General features: G+C 45.2%; 3 protein-coding genes across 10 annotated transcripts; 2 read left to right on the top strand and 1 right to left on the bottom strand.

The window, feature by feature from the left end:
* The first annotated feature begins 66 nt into the window (after positions 1 to 66).
* On the top strand, positions 67 to 20,556 carry LOC6494562 (F-actin-uncapping protein LRRC16A). 8 transcript variants are annotated; one of them, XM_014907356.3, is made up of 22 exons: positions 67 to 217; positions 297 to 1,333; positions 8,128 to 8,225; positions 9,037 to 9,087; positions 9,156 to 9,284; positions 9,368 to 9,451; positions 10,278 to 10,504; positions 10,574 to 10,735; positions 10,791 to 10,888; positions 11,591 to 11,778; positions 11,842 to 11,919; positions 11,984 to 12,317; positions 12,376 to 13,363; positions 14,400 to 14,562; positions 15,024 to 15,098; positions 15,673 to 15,693; positions 15,989 to 16,580; positions 16,646 to 17,035; positions 17,096 to 17,215; positions 17,278 to 17,334; positions 17,499 to 17,905; positions 18,175 to 20,556. In XM_014907356.3, exons 2-22 carry the CDS (start codon positions 1,297 to 1,299, stop codon positions 18,265 to 18,267), a joined length of 4,392 nt encoding a protein of 1,463 aa, XP_014762842.1. In that variant the 5' UTR covers positions 67 to 217; positions 297 to 1,296; the 3' UTR covers positions 18,268 to 20,556. The 8 variants fall into 8 exon arrangements, 7 of the variants coding, with proteins under 7 accessions (XP_014762842.1, XP_014762845.1, XP_032306642.1 ...); XM_014907359.3 differs by lacking the exon at positions 15,673 to 15,693; XR_004309890.2 differs by lacking the exons at positions 67 to 217; positions 297 to 1,333 and adding an exon at positions 2,956 to 3,254 and having other exon boundaries at positions 17,499 to 17,995; positions 18,175 to 18,316.
* Positions 19,672 to 20,556, top strand: LOC6494564 (probable U2 small nuclear ribonucleoprotein A'). Its single transcript, XM_001960058.4, has one exon. The coding sequence runs from the start codon at positions 19,672 to 19,674 to the stop codon at positions 20,476 to 20,478; it is 807 nt and encodes a 268-aa protein (XP_001960094.1). The 3' UTR covers positions 20,479 to 20,556.
* Positions 20,554 to 21,504, bottom strand: LOC6496037 (respirasome Complex Assembly Factor 1). The gene is made up of 3 exons (XM_001960057.3): positions 21,292 to 21,504; positions 21,118 to 21,221; positions 20,554 to 21,056 (listed from the first exon to the last, which is right to left on the bottom strand). The coding sequence occupies exons 1-3, from the start codon at positions 21,400 to 21,402 to the stop codon at positions 20,861 to 20,863; spliced, it is 411 nt and encodes a 136-aa protein (XP_001960093.1). The 5' UTR covers positions 21,403 to 21,504; the 3' UTR covers positions 20,554 to 20,860.
* Positions 21,505 to 21,511: the final 7 nt, after the last annotated feature.

Here is a 21,511-nt window from a genome sequence, read left to right as displayed (position 1 = left end):
TACCAAGTTAAAAACTATTCAAATTTGAACTTATATTTCAACATAGTACTCGTTTCTGTATTTTTCAAGAAAAACTATGAATAAAATAATAATAAAGTAAATAAAACCTCAATATCTTTCATATTTTAAGTAAGCGCAACAGAGAAATTATTAGGGCTCACCTTCCGAAATGAAACCGTTATAACTTTAAATACTTATGATTGGAAGGTATATAAAGGTAATGATTAAAAAATACTATCTATTATCTATCTAGTATCTATTTCTCATTTATAAATTTTATTTTTCGATTGCTTTAGATTGCTTTAGAGTTGCCAACCAATACAATTATATTCATGTGGATTATTACACTGTTTTATGAGGTCCCCCCCTAAACGGAGTGTTTTTGCGGATTCGGTCACACCATTTCCTCGAGCTCACTTCGTTCGCTGCGGATTTTTATTAATTTTTAACCGAGATCCGCAAATTGGCTGTTTTAGCCGGAATTGCTTTATTATAAATTAGGCGCATTAGGGTTTTTTAAGATAAATATTTTGACCGAAAATAAAAAAAATATTCGAGTACTAGGACATGGTGGAAGCCTAGCTGGATGGATACATTCTTAATCGGGGATTTAAAAGGAAAACAGTGAAAAGTGTCGGCTTAAATTGGCAAACAAAGTTGCTAACTGAAACGGCAGAAGAAAATAAAAAAAAAGAGTTGAAAGAAAACCAAGTGGCAGTCTGTGCGGCGGCGTCCTTCGCAGGAGTGCGAGTTTTCCTGGCCCCGCGACGACGACGAGGGTGGAAAACTCAGGAAAAACGCGTGAAAAACCGAAATTGTGCGTGTGTGTGCAAATAATGTGAAGTTGGCAGGAAAAAACTGCTGCATCTTTGAATTTGGGGGATATTCGATTAATAATAATTAAAAGGAATGTCCGATCGGCGATTTTTGGTGTTCGCACGGGATGCGTAGCGGCAGCGGCGGCTCAAAAATCCAGTTTCGGGCTGCAAGGCGTGTCAGGATTGAAATCGAACCACCACCACCACCACCATCACCATCAGCACCACCAACAACAGCAACAACAAAATAATAACAACAACAAGAGGAGTGCGGTGGAGCGGATGTTTTGAGTCAAAATTCGTTGCTTGTTGGCCCTTTCCTGGTTATTCCTGTTTGACTTCATTTTCACTGAACTGAGCCGCTGCCACTTTCGCCAGCACTAACTACAAAAACAACATCACCAACAACAACATCAATATCCAATAACAACAACAGGAGTCTCTTGAAACCGCCAGAATTTCTTTTTCAAAAGACAAAATGTCGACTCGCTCGCAATTAACCAAGGACCTCAACGGTGAGTAATATGTCCTGGCAGTCTCTCTTCCCCCTTATCACTCTCTTTCTCCGTTGTCCTTCTCTCACCTTCCTTACTCCCCCTCTCCCTCACCCTTCCCCCTTTCTTTGTTTTGGAGACTGAACAAAAACAAAAACAAATTCAGATGCAGATGCCTTCTTGGGCATCCCCCTTCTTGGGCGGCCATTTCATTTGATGTGTGGTGTTGAGTGTGTGTGTGTGTGGGTGTGTTTGGGCCGCCGCCGGCTTCCGTCTTCTTGAATGCGACACCCCCTCCACCGCCCACTCTTATCCAACCACCCCCTCAGCACAACACCCCACCACCACCCACAGTTAGGAATGCACTGCGTTTTTTTTCTCCCCCCTAGACTCTGATTCATACATTTTATGAAATTTTTATCATAAATTGCTTTAAAAACAACCATATAAGGTCAGTTCCTGGGTTTCTTTGCCATTTCATAAAATAAAAATTCTAAAAATTAAAAATAGAGATAAGTTTCTTCTCAAACATGGCTATCAATTATGGTTCTGGTTCCTACGGAAATCGGTTAACGCTCGGCCTGTTGCCAACTCCGCGGGGCGTGAAAAGCGATCTGACAAAAGACAGTACAGGTGCCTCTCCCAATCACAGTCATCGTCACAGTTCATCCCTATTAGATTGGAAGCCGGATGGTTCTGCGCCAGGGGCTATTTGGAATGAAATGTGTTTGGAGGTATCTAGAAATTCTAACTTGAAATTCTAACTACAAATTAGTTTAGAATCTCCATCATGCCTGGTGATTTAATTAGAGTGCAGTGACAGTGAGTCTTCCAACTCCAACTCTCATTGCTGTCAGATCCTGTCCAGGTGTGGGTGTTGACACCTTTTTCTGTTTATTTGCTGGCTGGCTGGCTGGCGTGTTTGCTTTGGCTGTTATCCTAGCTGGCATCCTTTAGACTGATTTGCTTTCGAAGCAAACTCTACTGTGTGTCTGCCAATTAACAGTTTCTGATTAAGTGGGGGCTCCATCATTTACGACGACAGCTGGTGGGCAAGAAAAGCCCCTGGAATCTGGAGCGCCCATTGACAGTTTTATTTATGGTGTGACTCCCGACTGCCCGACTGCCTCCTCTAGTGGGGCTTTCCAAAATAAACTCAGAGACAGAGCCAATTGGGCGTTTCATAATTACATAATGGGAGCGATCGCCCATCTGATTTATGCAATTTCGACACGCTTCTCTTGATATTGTTTTTGTAATTTAAATGTTGCTGTTTGGACACCTGTCGTGGGCCATCACCCTCATAAATCATAGCTCCAGCTCCCCCAACAAAGAAAGAGGTTCTTTGATAAGAAAGTGCCCTGCATTCTTTTGGATTTTATTGGCAATATAATATTATTATTGCTCTGCTAACTATTACTTTCTGAATAAGGAATAATTATTGAATGTTTTCTGGTTCTTATGACCTAATGTCCCAGCCTTCGAACGTGCTTAGCATACCCAACTAATACCTTTGTTGTGACAATCGGAGCTTCTTCCAATAAATCACCCTGTAAACCCATACCCTGAAGCGTTCTCTTCCCTCTCCGCTGATAAGCTACAAAGTCAACTGATAAGAGGATCGCGGCTATCGAGGCTCAGTGCTGAAATTGCCGCGTTCGGTGCTCGGCCGGCATTTGAAAGTGGCAGCAGTGTACTACCAACAATACTACCAAGTCCGTTAAAAACTCGCATCCAGGCATACATATATCATCAGCCTCGTCGTCGGGTTGCTCGATAAGTGTAATTACAATTGCAATTGTTGGGTTTGCGGGCAAACCGTTAACGCGCGCGCGAATGGCTAAAATGTACACGGTCGAGATGATGACTCACATCGATCAGTATCTGCGGCGCATTATGGAGCTGCAGATACGGGACGTGGTCAAGCAGAAGCGCGACGAAGGTGAGCAATAGAAGATCATCTGGAATGGGCTATGGAGGCACTGCCACTGGCCCTGCCATTGGGGAGGCGATGAGTCACTCCACTGCCAGAACACTACTGAGTACAAGGTTTTCCACAACAACACATCTTAAAAGCTACTTGATACTCTCCGCCACTGACATTCGATGACAAATTTCAGACACCCCGCCTTAGTGCTAGAGGTTCTCTGGTTTGTTTTTCAAATCAGGTGCTATTACTTCATAAAGGGGGGTGCTCCCGATGCCCCTTCCATCTTGGGCAACGCCTCTGACCACACCTTGCCCAACGGAAACCGACTTGTTGAAAGTTTATTGATGGTTTCGCACTGTTTTTCCATATTCCGGCTTGTTTGTTTATTTGTTTCCAGGCCTTCAAAGGCTTATCTCGTGCTGTGCGTCTCCACTTACTCACTCACTCTGGGTAGACTGGGCAGACAATGCTCCAGGCCCTGGGTTTCTGGTAATAGGTTACTCTTACTCACTGCAATAAGCCAAATAAACAAGGGACTTCCCTAGTAAACACTTGAGGCACAAGCGGAAAGTCAAGAAACTGTCTTATAAATTATTGAAAATATAAAGTTTTGTGAACTAGTTGTTATGCAACAGCCCCTCCGGCTGTCCAGCTTTCCTTCCATTAACCCTAATTCCCCGCCTCTGGCTGCCAAATTGAAAATTCAGATTCAAATCGCTTGACCTTCCCCGTCCAGGCCAGAAGGCAATGAAATGGATGGCCAGCCTCCAAGTCTCACTGCCGGAGATGGGTGTGAGAAAAAAATGCCTGAAAAAAAATGCAAAACGATTCGAATTTGAAACAAAAGCAAGAGGCCTCTGGGGACTGGCCTCATTTGCGAATCATTCCGATACCCGATAGCTGACCCCCGAATGACCCACTTTGCGGAGCTCTCGATAATTTATGCCTGTAATTAAGAGGCCGGCCATTTGGCATGCAACTAAGTGGCCAATTGGCTGCAATTACTCTGCATATTTAAATGCCTCGTGTTTAATCCTCCTCCTCGGGATTCCAGCTTCCAGTTGGTTAGAGACTGGTAGGAGCTGGTGGGGAGGTGACCCATATCTCCACTGTACTCTCGCTTTCAGTTGCTCCCATTTTCCATTTCCAGCTCGGCGGCCTGTGCCCCAGTTGTTATCCTCTCCGCTCATTAGTGGGGCATATTTCTCACCTGCCGTTGATTTCGGGGAGACTCCGAAAGTTGGCGTCGAACTAGTCTGACAACATCTCGAAAACACATTAAAAAGCTTGTAAAAAAAAGTCATAAAAAAAAACTATTGAAAAAAAGAGGGAAAAGAACAAACTAACGAAGCAGCGCACGCAGAATAAAAAAAAAAAACTACAAAAAATAAAGCCGAAACACGCTCATGTGCTCCATTTTCCAGCTGCCAGTTGCCAAATGCGAATAGCTTCCCGTCTCTTTCTCCAGGCTCCCATATAAGTATAGCCCTCTCTTTCTCTGCATCGATGGGTGGTGGAGTGGTGGGGTAGATGGTGTAGTGGTTTAGTGGTGTTGGGGAAATTGTGTCACCCGCCAAGTGACGTTAATGACGCGGCTCGCATCCCTGACCTGCAGATGGCTAGAAGCTGGCCATCTGTTTTTGGCCCACTTTGTTGGGTGCAGAGATAGAGAGAAAGAGAGAGGAGTATGACCATCCAGAAAGAGATACACATACTCGGATGGCTCTGTGGAGTCGTAGGAGAACCTGTCGCTTTCTATTCCTCTGCACAAAAGCCCAGCGAACGACTAAATTCGCACAATAAATTGCTTTTTGAGGTCAAGCGAATTAAACTGGCCAGTGGCCACCACCGCCTCCGAAAATAAACGAAAAGCAATTAGATCAACAGTGACTCAAATGAGTCAGTCACAAGTTTTAAAAATATATATTATTGTTTACTCGATTGAACAGGAGGAGGAGCAGCAGCAGCAGTTCCTGACCTACATTTCTGATCAAAACTTTGTTAAAAGTTTACAATTGCATTTCAGTTATCTTACTTGTAGATACTACTACTACTATCCCCTCTCTGGCTGATTGTGAAAATATAATTAACATAACGTAAAGTAATCGCAACTTTGTTAAGAAAAAACGAAAATAAAAATACTCAACTTGACTCAACTTTCTTTTGTGTTGGCGCTTGACTCTGGCTGGCTGGCTGGCAGAGGCCTTGCCATTGTTGTCTTTGATTTTTTCTTTCTTTTTGGGCTTGGGCATTAAAAGCAGTTGCCGTTATGGCCAAAATCATTGTTGGCCTACTCACATTTCGAAGATTATGGCCCAGAGAGCCCACTGTCAGTGTCAGTACATCAAATAAAATTCAATGACTATGGAATTTAAGGTTTAAAAGTGATTTTGTTATGGTTTTTAGATAGCTATCTTTAGAGAAATAGACCTGAGTTGTACCAGGTATCATATAGTTCCTTATCAGACACCTCAGGACAGTCATTGTCCTACTGTTTAGAGGTATCCTGCCTCCTCCTACTCTTGGACAGCCTTTTTATTTCCACAAACTAAGAGAAAACAATAATGTCCATTAGAATCTGCAGCGGCCAAAGGGTAGAGAACCAGGCGCTTAGGAGGCGCTCCCAGACCGATGACACATCCAGCCAGCCAGCCAGAAACCCACTCACTCCCGCCGCCACCGACACTTGTATAGTTTGAGTATTTTGAACTCGTGTAATCTCTGCCATTGTGCTGAGCTCGGCAGCTGCAAAATAAATGAAAACATGGTGGAATAAAAAGTGGAAAAATGCACTGAATTGGGTCACACTCGTTGGCTTTTATGCCAGCTTAGATTGTCAATGCCTGCCGACTGCCGACTGCCACTGCCGCCTGCAGCTCCCCAGTCGAGCGTTAACTTTTTGATAAACTTTTCGAGAATCAGTACTTTGAACCCCAAAGTCAAATACAACTAGAACACTGTCAGAAAAATTCTAAAAACAAAGAAAAACTTGTAGTTCCAAAGAGGAGAAGATAGAGCCCTGTTGTGTTCGAGTGTAGTTAGTTATGCATTTGGAAATGCCATTCTGTGATCATTGCAGCCCAGAGCCACTGAGCAAAATAACCGCAAAAGGCAATTAAAGCCAAATTTCCTTGTGGCGGAAATGAAGTCGCAACGGTGTCCGGTGCAGACAGGCCATCAGGGCCAGACGAAGGTGCACTCTCTGGCCCCGAATGACAAATATTGACCGCAGAGCTCTCAGGTTTACTCTTCAGAGTTCAATATTTGCACTTCTTTACTTTACTCCCCCTCTTTTTTAACCTTTATGGTTATTCTACAAGGTTCTTAAAGTAATTCCATCATAAATAGACCATTTTAGAGCTCAGACCAGGCTATTTAGAAATATTTTCAATTATAAACTCTGGCATGACATGTGTAGCCTATTGTTGGTTGGATAGAACAGGAAAGCGTATTCAAAACTTCTCTAATTTCCGCTCCCCGGCATTTGTTGGTAGTTCTTCCGCTTGATATTGACACACTACTGCCTGCCACCCCAGAGTTCATAGGCAACAAATGGGGCTTTCTCTGCCCGAAGTTCGTTCACATTTCGACGCGCTTGAGCTCTAATTAAGAGTGTAGGGAATCAGTGAGCTGTTGTTGATTATGGCCGCTTGATTTTTATCACAAAACTACACACCACAGTGGTGTGTGCGTGTGTGCAGTGGAGTGCGTGCGTGCCGAAATGTCTTAACAGTCTATTTTGGCCATAACGCCGCGCAATTGCCGCCCATTATCATAGTCACCCACTCCCCGGGTCGGTTGGCCAGCTTATTGGCCATAAAGACAAGCGGTTTCTGTTTATTTTGGCTTTTAAGAGACCACTTGCCAGGTCTTGAGGATGGTCAAGATTGAGATTCAGACTCTTTTGACTTAAAATCAAGTATCATCTCCTTTAAAAGATAATAATATTTGAAAGAAAGGAGTGCCTGTTGTGCCTGCCAACCTTGCTGGCAGTTGGAATATTCGACATTTCAATTCCATTTCCCCTTTGGCACTTGCCAGCTCCGGTTCCTTTTCATTCCTGGGCCCCGGCATGCCCAGACAGGGAGTCATAACTCTCGGCTTTGTGCCACTGAGGTGGTGCCGTGCCGGAGGAATCGGAATCTGACATGCCCGTAGCATGACATAATATTGTCACCCCCAAATGGATCCCTCCCTTCCTCGCCTTAGTCAGATATCTCACTTGTATATAATTCGTCGTGTGGAGGAGGACTGTGTCGTGTGCTTGGGAGTATATGCTAAGTAGCTGCCGCAATGAATCTCTGGTGGGGGGGAGCTCTGGAGGAGCACAAGAGGGTGCCACAGTCTGAAAATTGCCTCCTCTACGTGTTTCATTTGAATTCGTTTGAATAAAATCGCTTTACTGACGGCCAATGATATAATACTCGACTTTGGCATGCACAACAAAGCCTCAAAAATTATATATATATATATATATATATATATATTCATATAGACGACAATGCATTCCGTTGTGTGGGGAAAGATATAACAACCTAGGGAGTAGAAAGTGCGAAATATTTCATATATCAATATGATTTTCAATATCAAACGTTCTTTAGATATCTTATCAGTTTTAGAAATAATTGTTAGTCACATTTCTGAGATTAAAATAATATTTGAATGTATAATTGGCCCATTTTTCATTATATTTTCTGAGAGTTACTGTGATACGGGTATTATACGACGCAATTTTCGAGAGCGACTTGCCCGCGACCTCGGATGTGACTAATTCAACAGCGACTGAGACTGAGACGGACTTTTAATTGCATTTCCGTTCCGTCGCCAAGTGATCTTCATTCTCGATTTGATTCTCAACAATCTCTATGTGATTCCCTCTTTGCAGAAAGCGTCAAGTCCATACTGGGTCGCCACACAAAGATACTCGTCAAGTACATGGTCAAGCTGGAGACGAAAGGCGACAAGACGGAGAATCGTGTTCTGGTAAGTGGATAGATAGCTTTCGGCTAATTCCAGATGCGGCCAACAGATGCTGTTTTGGAAGATGCAGTGGCCAGTCGGCGGTCCAATTTGTGGATGGAAATTGCATCCTCGAGAACGTAATTGCCCTGAATTCGGAGGCAAAGTGCCATTAAAGTAATGAATGTTTGTGCTTTTGTGGCTCATGGCTGAAGTATAGATTTAAATAAAGGAGTTTGTGTCAAAGAATTCAACCACTTTGTCAGTCATTTAGCTCTGAACTTGGCTTAACCTCTTAGGCACTAGACTGGCCCCGTAATTGATATTTTATAGCCTACTTAGCGGCGGCGCGTCACGACTTCTCCCTGGTGCTCCTGGGGTCTTGGGGATATGCTAATTTGCAAGCACCTGGCCACTTGTACGGCCGCTTGGAGGGCGCACACAGCCGGAAAATTGATTTGTGCAAGCGGCTTACAAGGTGGCCGAGACAAAGTGTCCAATTACGAAAGCCCTTGAGCGCCGACTTGGCCCACACCCATTGGCATTTGTGCATTTGAGTGTCTTATGGATTCTAAACGAATTATTAGACGCACTTTGATTTCCAATTAAGAGCTGCGAAAGGCCAAAATTGAGTTAAGAGCTAGCTCCTTTCAGATAATGCAGTTATACTCCAATGACTGCCTGAAAAATGGTCTCCTCCTTGGTGCTGGCCATGCATGCTGGCACGCATGTCTGGCTGGCTGGATGGGATGGCTGGATGGCTGGTGCTTTTCTTGCCAATTATGTTACAACAATTTTCGCTCATGTTCCGACACACCTCTTCTCGCCGACACAGGTCTTTACACCCGTGAGGGTATATCTGCTCAGTGCCAAAGTGCCCACCAAGGTGAGTTTCCAACATAGTACCTACACTAACTATATTCTCAACTAATTAATTAATTAATTGTTAAATAGATCGAATGCCATTTCCACTACCTGGACATCGTAGGAGTCGAGAGCAAGAAGCCCACCCATTTCTCCATTGTGACCAACGATCGGCCCTACTCGTTCGCAACCACCGGCGATGCGGGCAGTTTCAGCTCGGTACGGTTAACTACCCACTAACCACTATATGATATGATGTTCTATGTGTAATTATCTTTATTCTGTTTGTGTTCATTCTGCAGAACGCTGATGTCATTCTAACCGATCTGGCCTCAGCCATCAAGCAGATTTTTCCAACAGTTCCTCTCAAATACATAATACGAAAGGCAAGTATTTAAGGATTGTTTTTTTTTTTAAAGATATACATGATAAGTTTTTGAAGTTGAACCGATAATATGACCTCTTAACTGGCAAGCCACTTGTACCCGAGCTGACTCACGTCTGGCTTTAATTAATAATTAATTAAATATTTAGAGAACTGGTGTGTGTGTATCTGTCGTTGTCATGGGGCACATTCACGGGGCATGTCACCCACTGAGCCATGCCATCGCACCGCCCCCGACCTGCTACCCAATTAAGCGGCAAGTGCATAAACGTCGTCATCTGCAAACTGTTGGGGTTAATAATTCAATGCATTTATAATGCTCCCGGCCGGTCGGGAGTTGGCCGTAAATTATGCCGGCAACGTTTATGCAAATCGCCAGAGATCGGGGCCCAGACCAGCCACCCACAACCATTGTGGCTCAGCGGGTTTTAACTTCAGACATTTAAAGACAAAATGCAAACAACAAACAAACAATTGAAGGTGCACATGGCTTAGATAATTGCAGCAGGGCACGCGATTTAAACGTCATCCACCATCCACCGTGTTGACGCCTTAAAATGTAGCCATCAAAACGCTCACTTATCCAGAGCCAGAGTGTTAAATGCGAAATTAAAAACTACTACAATGGACAGGGGATGAGAAAAGAAGAGGTGGGCGCTTTGAGAAACTTGCAGGCTGGCCGAAAAGTTTGCATTGTTCTTCAAGTTGGTCATCTCGAGCCACAAACACAACAAAGGCGGGCCACTCGAGACGATGATGGCCGAAAACTTTTGAAACGAATTTTAGCATCGGGTCGTTGAACTGGCTTTCTTCCTTTCTTCCTCCAGATCGATATCCAGCCACCGGAGCGAGAGACCATATTCTCCGAGGAATTCCGACCCTCTGATCCGCGCAATGTCGGCCCCTGCGGCGGATTCAGTGCCCAGTACGCCTGCATGTGCGACTTCCATGGCGTTCCCTATCGCGAGGAGGTGGCCTGGGACGTGGACACCATCTATCTGTCCCACGACACCCGAGTGCTCAACCTGCGCGACTTTGACCACCTGGAACCAAAGTGAGTTGGCTCTTATAGTCTGACGTAGTCTGATGTTATAATCTTTTGTTTGCTTTTTGCCTCCAACAGAGACCTGATGGCCATTGTTTCCGCTCTGGAGTATAATACATTTTTTCGCGGCCTGAAGGCTGCCCACATGCGACTGTCCCACGAGACCCTGGAACGCATCCTGCACGTGCTCAAGCGTTCGATGTGGCTGGAGGAGCTGCATCTGGAGGCGCTAGGATTAAGGTTACTCCAACTCAGCTAAAGAAAAGACAATTATTAAAACGAGAACCTCTTTCAGATGGGATTTCCTAAACAAGTTATCGATATCTGTGATAACGAATAGCAATCCCGCCATTCGCACCATTGATCTGAGCCACAATATAATTGAGGATAAAGGTGCGTACTCCCAGACCCCCTCGAGGCGTCAATCAACTGTCCCTTGGCTACCGCCTCAGACCTGGCAACGAACCTGGTTGTAATCGAGACCACCCACCGCCTCGCATAATCCAATTAATCCAATTTTTGTCTACCTTTCTGCTATCGTTTCTCTTCCCCCCAACATTAATCTGTGTGTTGTCGTTTGTCGATTGCCATTTCGGTTCTGTGAACTGTGTAGGAGCGAGCTCATTGTGCGCCCTACTCGGAAAGATTGTACAAGGTTTGCAGCCACCAATAGACACCACCATAGATAGCACCTACAGCCATCAACTCTGAACTCAAACATTAACATTTGTCATGCATTCTTGTTGTGTTGTTGTGTTACTGCTATGTTGCCGTTGAAATTGTTATTTTGTCTATTTTTTGCAACTTCATTTGCGACTTGTGTGGCCATTGTCGAACCCCCAAAATTGATTCTATTGGAATGGATTGTTCAGATCACTCACTCTCCAATTGCCACACAGGTTTCAGCTCATTCGACAAGGTTCTTTCATACATTGTCTTCATATTCGTTCGTCTTCCAGTACTCTGCTCTATCTAAGCACAATTGGTTCGAAAAACTATAAATGTTCGAATTGGCCACAAAGATCAAGCTTTTCTTTCATCCTTCTTTGGATTTCCTTCACCTGATATTAACATTTTTGTTCTCTTTCGGATCAGGTGCCATCCACTTGGCCGGACCCATCGCCAAGGTGTCCAAGGGTCTGTGCAAGCTGGCCCTGGCCCACTGCGGCTTGACTTCGAAGGGGGTGAACCAGATGTCCCACTCCCTGACGCTCAATCAAAGTATTTCCAACTCGCTCACGTATCTAGACCTAAGTGGTAATAGTCTCAAAGATGATATAACCGTGAGTACTTCTTTATAACTTAAGTAGGTTTGTTTTTAAATTAAATTCTTCATTTCTTTTCAGAATCTGCACAACTTCCTGGCTCAACCCAATGTGCTGGAGCACTTGGACCTGGCCTCGACTGACATCACATTGGAAAATGTATGTTAAGGAATACATTTGAAAGTTGCAAACTCTAAAGCTTATTTTCTATATATTTCTGCAGTTGTTTGGAGCTCTCTTGCGCGGCTGTGCCACGCACCTGGCCCACCTCAACGTATCGCACAACTCGTTTAGCACCAAAAAGGGCAAGGAGATACCGCCCTCGTTCAAGCAATTCTTCACCAGCACCCTCAGTCTGAAGCACCTCAACATAGCCGGCTGCAAGCTGCCCATGGAAGCTCTTAAGAATTTGCTGCTCGGCCTGGCCTGCAACGAATCCACAGCTGGACTTCATCTAGATCTCAGCGGCAACACGCTGGGCACCCAAGGCGCCCACGTGCTTGAGTCCTGCATCCACGGAGTACGAGTGCTGCAAAGCCTGGACATCAGCGACAACAGTGAGAAAGGAATTAAATAAAACCTAAATATCCTTAACAACCTATATCCCCTAAACAGATTTGGATGCTGAACTGGCGCCCGTGCTGACGGCCATCTCAAAGAACCCCTCAATACGAACGCTATACTTAACCCGCAACCTAACGGGCATGAAGCCAAAGCACATTCCCCCCGTGATGGACGCCCTGGTGAACCTCATCCAGAAGGACGACTTCCCCCTGGCCGAGCTAGTGCTTTCGGAGAACAAGCTGAAGCACGACCTGCACGACTTCATCAATGCCCTCGGCAGCAATCAGAGCCTGCAGAAGCTGGACATCAGTGGCAATTATATGGGAGATGTGGGCGCCCGGCTGTTGGCCAAAGCCCTGCAGATCAACAACCGACTGCGAACCATTTACATGGACAAGAATGCAGTGACGCTGCAGGGATATGCAGATATTGTGTATGCCCTGGAGCACAACCACAGCATGCGCACCATCCCGTTCCCCGTGTTCGATATTGCTCCGCACCTAAAGAGTCATCCGGACAAGACGGATGCGGTGATGCGAAAGATGCAGGAGCTGCTGCAGCGCAACTGCAATGGACTGAAGCGCACCAATGGTCAGGGCTTCCGGCTGCAACACGGATTCATGCTGTCCTCCACGCACCAGTTGGTGGACAAGCTAGTAGCCGAGACGCAGGACACCATCTCGCTGGCCAAGGGCGGCAGTGATTCCGCCTCGGCGGTGCAGCGCCTCATAACCGAAGCGGAGAACTGCAAGCAGCTGATGCCCAAGCTGCAGGAGGCGGTTCGCAGCGACGCCCATCCCATCGAGATGAAGCTGACCCGAGTGGCCAGTGAGCTGGGCTACACGATCAAGAGCTATCTGGAGGAGACGCTGGAGACGATGATGCGAACGGGTATCGAGCAGTGTCCCAAGACCCTGGGCAACCAGATAGTGGTGCAGGATCTGCGGAAGGTCCTGGCCGAACGCCTGCTGGTGCCCGAGGACTTCCTCCAAAGCTGTTTACTGAACAATGCCGGCAGTGAGATCATGAACAAAGTTAGGTAAGTTTCGGACAGGTTAAGAGGAGTTTGAAAGCAGAGAAGAGAGGGAAAAGTAAAAGGTTTTATTTAAATGAGAGTCGCGAACAAAAGAGGTTGGTGAGAGGGCCACTGGGGAGCTCTAAAACGAATATTTATTTATTTTGAGTCACCCAAAATGCAAAAATTTGAATACAAAGCGACGGTCTCAGAGTAAACATGTTTATTCAACGATGTGAGGGTAAATAGTAAGTGTTGCGTGTTGATTTTGATAATCAAACTTAAGATTACACAAGTCTAATAATAATTAGAGTTCTGATAGTGGAAATGTACGGGGAAAATTATAGAGAAATTGGCAAGAAGTAGTAATGCTAGTTGTTGGCTGGAATTATCACATTCGCAGTAGATTTTGCACGTCGTTTGTAAACAGAAGGGGGCATCCGAATACAAACATTTGCTTTCCGATACCCGAAATGCCTTCTCGAGTGGGCCTCTCATTTCGCTCTTCCTGCTCTGGCCACCAACACAATGGAAGAGTGCTCCCCACATCCGTACTCCCATGTACTCCCCAAAACATGTATTGGTGGGAGATTGGGGCCGGAGCCAGAGAGCGGCCAGAGCTTAGATAAGATTAAAAACAACACACACCGAAAAACCAGAAACAGCTGAATGCATTTCCACTGTGACGGGGATTTCGGAGCCAAGCGCTGTCTGGTCTGGTGTTTGCTGCGGACTACGCCGAATAGTTTATCTGGGCTCACCGCCGGGTCTTGGCCAACTCCGAACAGCCCTTCAGTTAGCCACCAGCTGTTGGCCAAAAGTCTGAATTCTTCGGCCAGAAAAAATGGGTTTAATGGGCGCTTTGTGCTGCTGCTTCGGTGGCAAGGACACCAAGTCCTCACACAGCAGCCCGGCCTATAGAGAGTGTCCGGATGAGGAGCCAATGGAAGAGTTGACCCGGGAGACAGAACCTGAGGATGATGTGTCCACCAAAACGTAGTTTTCTAAGTTTATTTTTACTTCTCCAATCTAATTTCTAACTTTTCTTGAATACTTTCAGTGAAATCGAGCAATCCCTGGCAGCCGCCATCTCGGATAGGGCCACTGATGAAGTTTTGGAGGCTCTGACCCGCTATCGCAGGGGCCTCGGCATTGCTGAGTCGCCATCGGTACTGCTGGACGAGCCGCAAACGCCGGACATCGTTCGCAGCCGCTCCAGTCATGTAAGTTCTTATCATGGATGGCTCTTATCAATTTTATTCAGATATCTGTGGGGGATAGTTGGCCTTTCAGCTATTTTCCATCTATGAAGCTATGAAATCTTGGAAGCTTATTTGTTTTTAGAAAAACCAACCATTTTATGAGAGTTACTTCATGCGTTGTTTAACTTTTATTCTTGATAAGTATTGTTTTCATTGATAAAGTTTCCAAAACCCAAAAACAATGACAAATGTGATGTCATTGTGCCTGAGCTCCACCTGGTTTGGTTTACTTTCGCTTTCGACCCGTGGCCATTGTTGTGATCGGCGGTGCCCCAATGCTTATCAGTCCCAATGGTTTAACGCTTTCGATCGAATTTCACCCACTTTGGGGGAATTTGGGGAGTTGCCGAATCGAAAAACAATTTAGAGTGAACCTAGACACGTTAACAGCAACAAGGTATCTTTCTTCTTGTCTCTTGCAGGACGCGGATGGTCTGATCATACGGCCGGGTGGAAGAGGCTCTATATTGCCCAAACTGGGCCTGGAATCGCCCACTGTAAGTGTTGAAAATCTCTCGCTACCCAAGTGGATGCAATAGACTCCTCCGAATTCAGCAAAAAAATCTAAATAAATAGTTCATAAGAGTATATGCGAACAGTAGAGTGGCAAGCGCCACACCAAGAAGATACTCGTATAACTCACCATAATAATCCATAGATACACAAACACACACCCAACACACTCTCTCGTCATTAAATATATAAGCCTAGTACGTTCCATGTGTAAAAATGAAGTCATATTCTAATACCCAACTAGCTGGAAGTAGTTGATACAATGAAAAAAAGAAAAAAAAAGACAACAAAGCACTCAGAATGATACCCAATGATAATACATTGAATCACATTAATAAATTAATTAAATGTATATACCAAATGCTCATGCTCATTATTTTTTTCGTGTCTTCCTGCCCTGATCTACTACTACTTCTCATCATCATCACCAATCATCCAACGATCCAAACTTAATTGTACAAATCGCAAATACTCGTACTCGTTCTAATTACATTAATTATACCTTGTCTCCAACTCATTTACATAAATTGCATTTCAAAATCAAAACAAACACAAAAGAAATTGGAATATCTCAACCTTGTAAGTAGTTTTTGTCTTGTTCTTAACTATCTCTAAGATACTATCTGTGCGCCTGGATCTCTCCAGGATCCAGACCCCCTTCGATGTCCTCCTTTACATATTATGTTACATACTATGTAGCCTGCTCCTCTCTTAGCCTATCTCTGTGATTATTTTGATTTGTAGATTTCTTAATAACCCCCGGAAAACAAAAACATTCTTCATTATTTCACAAACACGAAAAATCCCCAATCAGCACATTACATACATCCATCCCTATGTGAATCCCTCTAATGCTTTGCTTTTAACCCACTAGGCCACTCCTCATCTGGCCACCAAGCGGCGCAGCGTTGCCAGGAAAGTGCGTCCCCAGTCTGTCGTGGAGAATCTCAGCCTGGGTCATATACCAGATCTCCTGGACTCGCCCTCTTCCCATCGCTCCAGTTCCCAACTGTCGACCCGAGCGGCTGCAGGAGCCGCTGCCGTGGCCGGTGCCACCAACATGACCGACAGCATCGCTGCCATGGACGACGGAGGTGTGGACGAGTGCTGTGACTCCATCACCGAGTTGCCGAGCGCTTCTTTCCAGCTGCAGCACCTGGTCAAGGGTCGACCAAAGCGTGCCAAGACGCGTGCACCCACTCGGCCGCTGGTTAATGCTGAGTGTGCCGGAGGCAGTCGGGAGATTGGCGAGGGGCTGGAGCACTTCTTCCGACCCGGATCGGTCACACCCACTACCCTCACGCCCTTGGTGTCGCCCACGTCGGAGGAGTGCAGCTCGCTGTCGTTTGTGGACAGTCCCACCATGAGCCGGGATGGAAACGGACACATGACCTCCGAGGAGACTACACCTATTCTGGAGGAGCGCCGTCCAATCAAATTGGAACGTCAGTCGCCCCTGCTGAAGAGTAAGTGCCGTGCTACCTCATGTTTTCAAAGTTTCCTACTAAATTTTGATTTTTCATTAACCTAGGTGCCTCCTGGGCCACAAGATCTCGCTCCACTGACAATCTGGAGAAATATTCTCCTCTGGTGGGTCGCAAATCCCCGCTGGTTAAGATGCGCACTGAAGGCGGACCGGGCGCTGGTGCCGGTGGCGAGGAGACATCCATTCCCACATCCAATCTTCTAAAGGCCACCGCCCGGGATGATAAAATGCGGTCGCCAAGCAGCGATTCAATTAAGAGTCATGCCACGGGCGAAGGCAGCGTGATTGTCAAGACGGGCAATGGCATCCTGCGCACCCCAATTGTGCTGCAGAAGCCACGACCCTGGTCGGTAGTCGGCAGCGAGCCGAAAGCCAGTGGGGAGCTGGTCACAGGAAATGGGAATGCTGATTCCACGCCAGACAACCTGGAAGAAGGTGGGTGCACAAAAATAAAATTTAAAAGCCATAGCCGTAAAAAATATCCCATTTTATTAGATGAAGTCGAGGTAGTGGCTTTTGGTTCAAGCAGCGGTGGCTCTATAGTTGGCATCACGCCTGGCATAGCCTTAACCACCAGTACCAGTGGAGGTGGCAGCATTGTGGGCATCACACCAGGTAGGTTAAGCTCCTCAAAGCACCTCTAAGAAACTATTTTAAAATTAAATTTTCCTTTAAAGGGGCTGCCCTGGAGAAGAAGTCTGTTCGCGAACTAGCCGCTGGACTTAACCGACTGGGTAAGTAGAATATACCAATTGCGCACGAGTAGCTGTTGAAGATGCCTGCCCAGAACCTAGAACCATTCTTATCTGTAGATCTGCAACCTATGTGATTTTTATTTCGTTTCGTATCTTATTTATTTTCATATTTTGATTTGTTGTACTACTCGTTACTTGTAAAGAACTTCCCCTCAAGCCGCCTGTTATGCCCAGAACCCTCTTAAATACAGCGAATGCGCGCACGAGCAGCACCTCCACCACATCCACGACCTCATCCAACGGAGGGAGCTCTTCAACCACTTCCAGTACGTCTACGACAGTATTAAACAGCCAGAACCAGACCCGTACGCAGGTTGTGACCACCACCAGCAGCGAGACAACTACGGAGCAGACAAGCAGTAGCTCTAGCAGCATTAGTAGCAGCTCCTCGACCCGGCAGGAGCAGCGTCATGCCATGGCCTGTGCAAGTCTAATCAGCAACGAGATCCTGAGCATGCGAAATGGCCAATTGGCTGGCAAGTCGGGAAGTTGTGCGGAAAGCGGAGGCGTTAAACGGATCGCCGGCAAGGAGATCTCCACACTGTTCGAGGTTTGAGCTCCGGGACTGGAACTGTGTTCATCGTTCGAAATTTTGGTGGCCTGGCCAAGTTGCTTCGTTGATTTTGGTGCTCATCATCCTGTGCGTCTAACATCCGCATTTGTTGCTTAGTGTGTAGCCGTTAAGTTGTGTCTGGTAGTCAGTAAGCCGCATGTTGCCTGTATTCCATTCTCGTTAATCTTGTATGCCTGTTATCCGTACATCATGTCCAGATAATCCACATCGAAATAATGTGGCCCTACTTTCCCGCTATCCCACAGGAGACATTAGTTGAAGAGCTGCAGCAGAGCATGGCGAACCGACGCATGTTTAGAGACTCGGCCTACACCAAGGAGGATGTCGTTGATTTATAAGTGTTCTAGTTATATGCTCAACATTCCCTCACACCTCACACCCCAGACAGACCTCCGCCTGACCTGCCACAGATGATTGCGTGATTGATCGCCGGGGCTTGGAGATGATTATGATTAAGTGATTTAGGAGGCGATGGCAATGAAAGGGAGGATAGATGGATAGATGCAACTTATTCGTACTGAACCATTAATTTATGTGCAATGGCGCGTGTGTATTGTTTTTCATTTGGCAATTTTGAATGAACGTGATTTATTTATTGATATATAACCTAATACTTTTATCCAAATTTACCTTTGCATATTTATAAAGATGTTTTGTGTACTATATTTTATATTTTTATGTATTTTAAATGAGTTAAGTGCCAATAATATACAGAATTAACAGAAGTCTATTTTTAGCGTGTGCTATACACCAACTTCAATGAAACTAACGAAGATAACGCAATGAATATGATATACACCTATATACACTTTATGTAAATCGATTGCGTATATAAGAACTATTTTAATGGCCTAAAACTAAAACAAAACAAAAAAAATATTTAAACAAAATCTAAATGAAATACAATATTTTTTATAACTGCTTCCAAATACAAGTATTCATGGTTTTTAATTTTCTGATTTTTATTTACCTTAATTATACACATACTTATAGTATTCGAACGACAATCCGTTTTCAAACATTAAAGCGTATTGTGCCGCCAAAAACGAATGCATTTATTTAAAAAGAAACGGAGACGGAGTTTATTGATTATTTTCTAAAAAGTTAACAATTTACTCTAAGGAATTAGCGAGGACGTTACTGATAACAAATTACCGAATGCATTTAAACAAGAGAGAAGCGTAAAAACTTAAGAAAAAACTACACAAATCTAATTACTGTAACCAAATCGAAGAATTTCCATTTAAATTTTGAAGATCAAGTAGTTTGCACCAAAGACACACTGGATTTTTGCGAAAAGCGTTCTGCCCATCCACCACCGACCACACACACTTTCAATTTTGAGTGTTACCCGATTCCCATAGTTGGCTCATTCAAAGGCCATTCGACTTCAAAAACCAAAATCGAATCTTTTAAGTGTTCATTAAAGTTAAGAAAATAAAAATCTCATTGTAATCTATTGAAATTCAAATTAAATGGGCAACATCTTAAACCTGAGTTTTAATTTCAAATTAGAAAGATGGCGCGAGGTCTTTTATCGTCCAATGCTTTTTGAAACGATAACAGTGCGTTTTTCAATACCGTTTTACAACACTGTTATCGATACCGGCACATGTAATCACGCTCTTCGCTCATCTCTGACTCGCGTCGCTGAAATTTGTTCTAGTTTTTGGAAAAATAAACTGAAAAGGACCCATATAAGGAACTTTTCTGCCGAATTTCAAGACATACTAACTGCCAGGATGGTGAAGCTAACGCCAGAGTTGATCAACCAATCGATGCAGTACATAAATCCGTGCCGGGAGCGCGAACTGGATTTGCGCGGCTACAAGATTCCACAAATTGAGAACCTGGGCGCCACATTGGACCAGTTCGATACCATCGACCTCTCCGACAATGATCTGCGCAAGCTGGATAATTTGCCGCACCTTCCGCGCCTCAAATGCCTGCTTCTGAACAACAACCGCATTCTGCGGATCAGCGAGGGCTTGGAGGAGGTGGTGCCCAACTTGTCTTCACTTATTCTAACCGGAAACAACCTGCAAGAGCTGAGCGACCTCGAGCCGTTGACAGGATTCACCAAACTGGATACCATTTGCCTGCTGATCAATCCAGTGTCCACGAAGCCCAATTACCGGGAGTACATGGCCTACAAGTTCCCGCAGCTGAGGCTGCTCGACTTCCATAAGATAAAACAAAAAGACCGGCAGGCAGCCCAAGAGTTCTTCCGAACGAAACAAGGCAAGGACATGTTGAAGGAGGTCAGTCGGAAATCCAAACTGAGTGCCGCCGCTGCCTTGGCTGCCGAAGCAAGCAGTGGTAAGGGCAGGGGGGCAGATGGAGGACGGTTGGCCAACCCAGAGGACATGCAGCGCATCCGTGAAGCTATTAAACGTGCCAGCTCGTTGGCGGAGGTGGAACGGTTATCGCAAATCCTGCAGAGCGGGCAGCTTCCGGAAAAATTCCAGCATGAGCAGGAAGCAGAATCAGCACCTGGACAAAATGGATCGACGCATAACGGCGCGGGGGCCGTGGCCATGGAATACTAGTATCCTTTCTGTCCGCCGACCTGTCAGCTACCTTTTAATCGTAGACCAATACTTAAAATAAAACGCCGTAACAAGTTACTTCATCGTATTCTGTACTCTAGTCTAGACATACACAAATATATTTAGTATCTTTTGTTCTCAACTAGCCGCTAACTGGGATCTTTCACGGAAAGATCTCTGCGGTGCCGATGGTACAGTACAGGACAAATGCATCGTATGACCGTAATTAGCTAAAAGTTTAACAATCTACACCGAGTTTAAAAGGACAAAACAGAAGCTGCTATCTTATTTGGCTTGGCAATGGGATCTATGGAAACATGTTGGGATCTGGAACTTGAATCTATTATTGCTTGGATGCAGCTTCGTACGGGATGAGCGAATATTATGACCCTTTCGCTGCCATTATGGAGTCGTAGTGCAGGCCCGTGTAGAAGATAATCCACGTCACCAGGAATCCGGCAAACGACGTCATAAAGCCTTCCTTCACCAGCTCCCAAACACCGCCATAAGCATCCTCGTCCACGTTCTGGAAGTTAATGGCATACAGGTAGACAATGCCGCAGCTGATACCGGCGAAGCTAAAAAGGATAATCGGGTCAATAATGGCGGTTTCTATTTATAACCTTGAGCTCCACTCACAGTACAAGACCTAGGAATCCTTTTAGTGGCACTATTCCCCAGATAACTCCGAGGATGATGCCGAATACCTGTCGCGACCAGTAAATAACGTCTAGGAACTCCTCCTGCAAAGGATTTGGCGCATTTTGGTTATATGGGTCGAAGATTCCAGCGTGTTTGCGGAACTTTGCTCACCTTGTCCTCCCACTCTGATTTTGTGATCGCGCGCGCGCATATTTCCCGTAGAGTCGATGACTTGGCTGATCCGTTGGCGTTACGCTCAATTGTACTCGTCTTAGTAGCCATAATTTAATTCAGGTTTGACCTATTTGCTTAAAAAGTTAGTTAATTAATTTTTTCACTATCTGTAAATTAGTGTTGCCGTTCTACACGAACAATCGGTCGGTAGGACTGT

The sequence above is a fragment of the Drosophila ananassae genome, chromosome 3L (genome assembly GCF_017639315.1).
Source record: "Drosophila ananassae strain 14024-0371.13 chromosome 3L, ASM1763931v2, whole genome shotgun sequence".
Classification (NCBI taxonomy): Eukaryota; Metazoa; Arthropoda; class Insecta; order Diptera; family Drosophilidae; genus Drosophila; species Drosophila ananassae.
The sequence above is the reverse complement of the archived record's forward strand: the minus strand, read 5'-3'. Positions and strand labels throughout refer to the sequence as shown.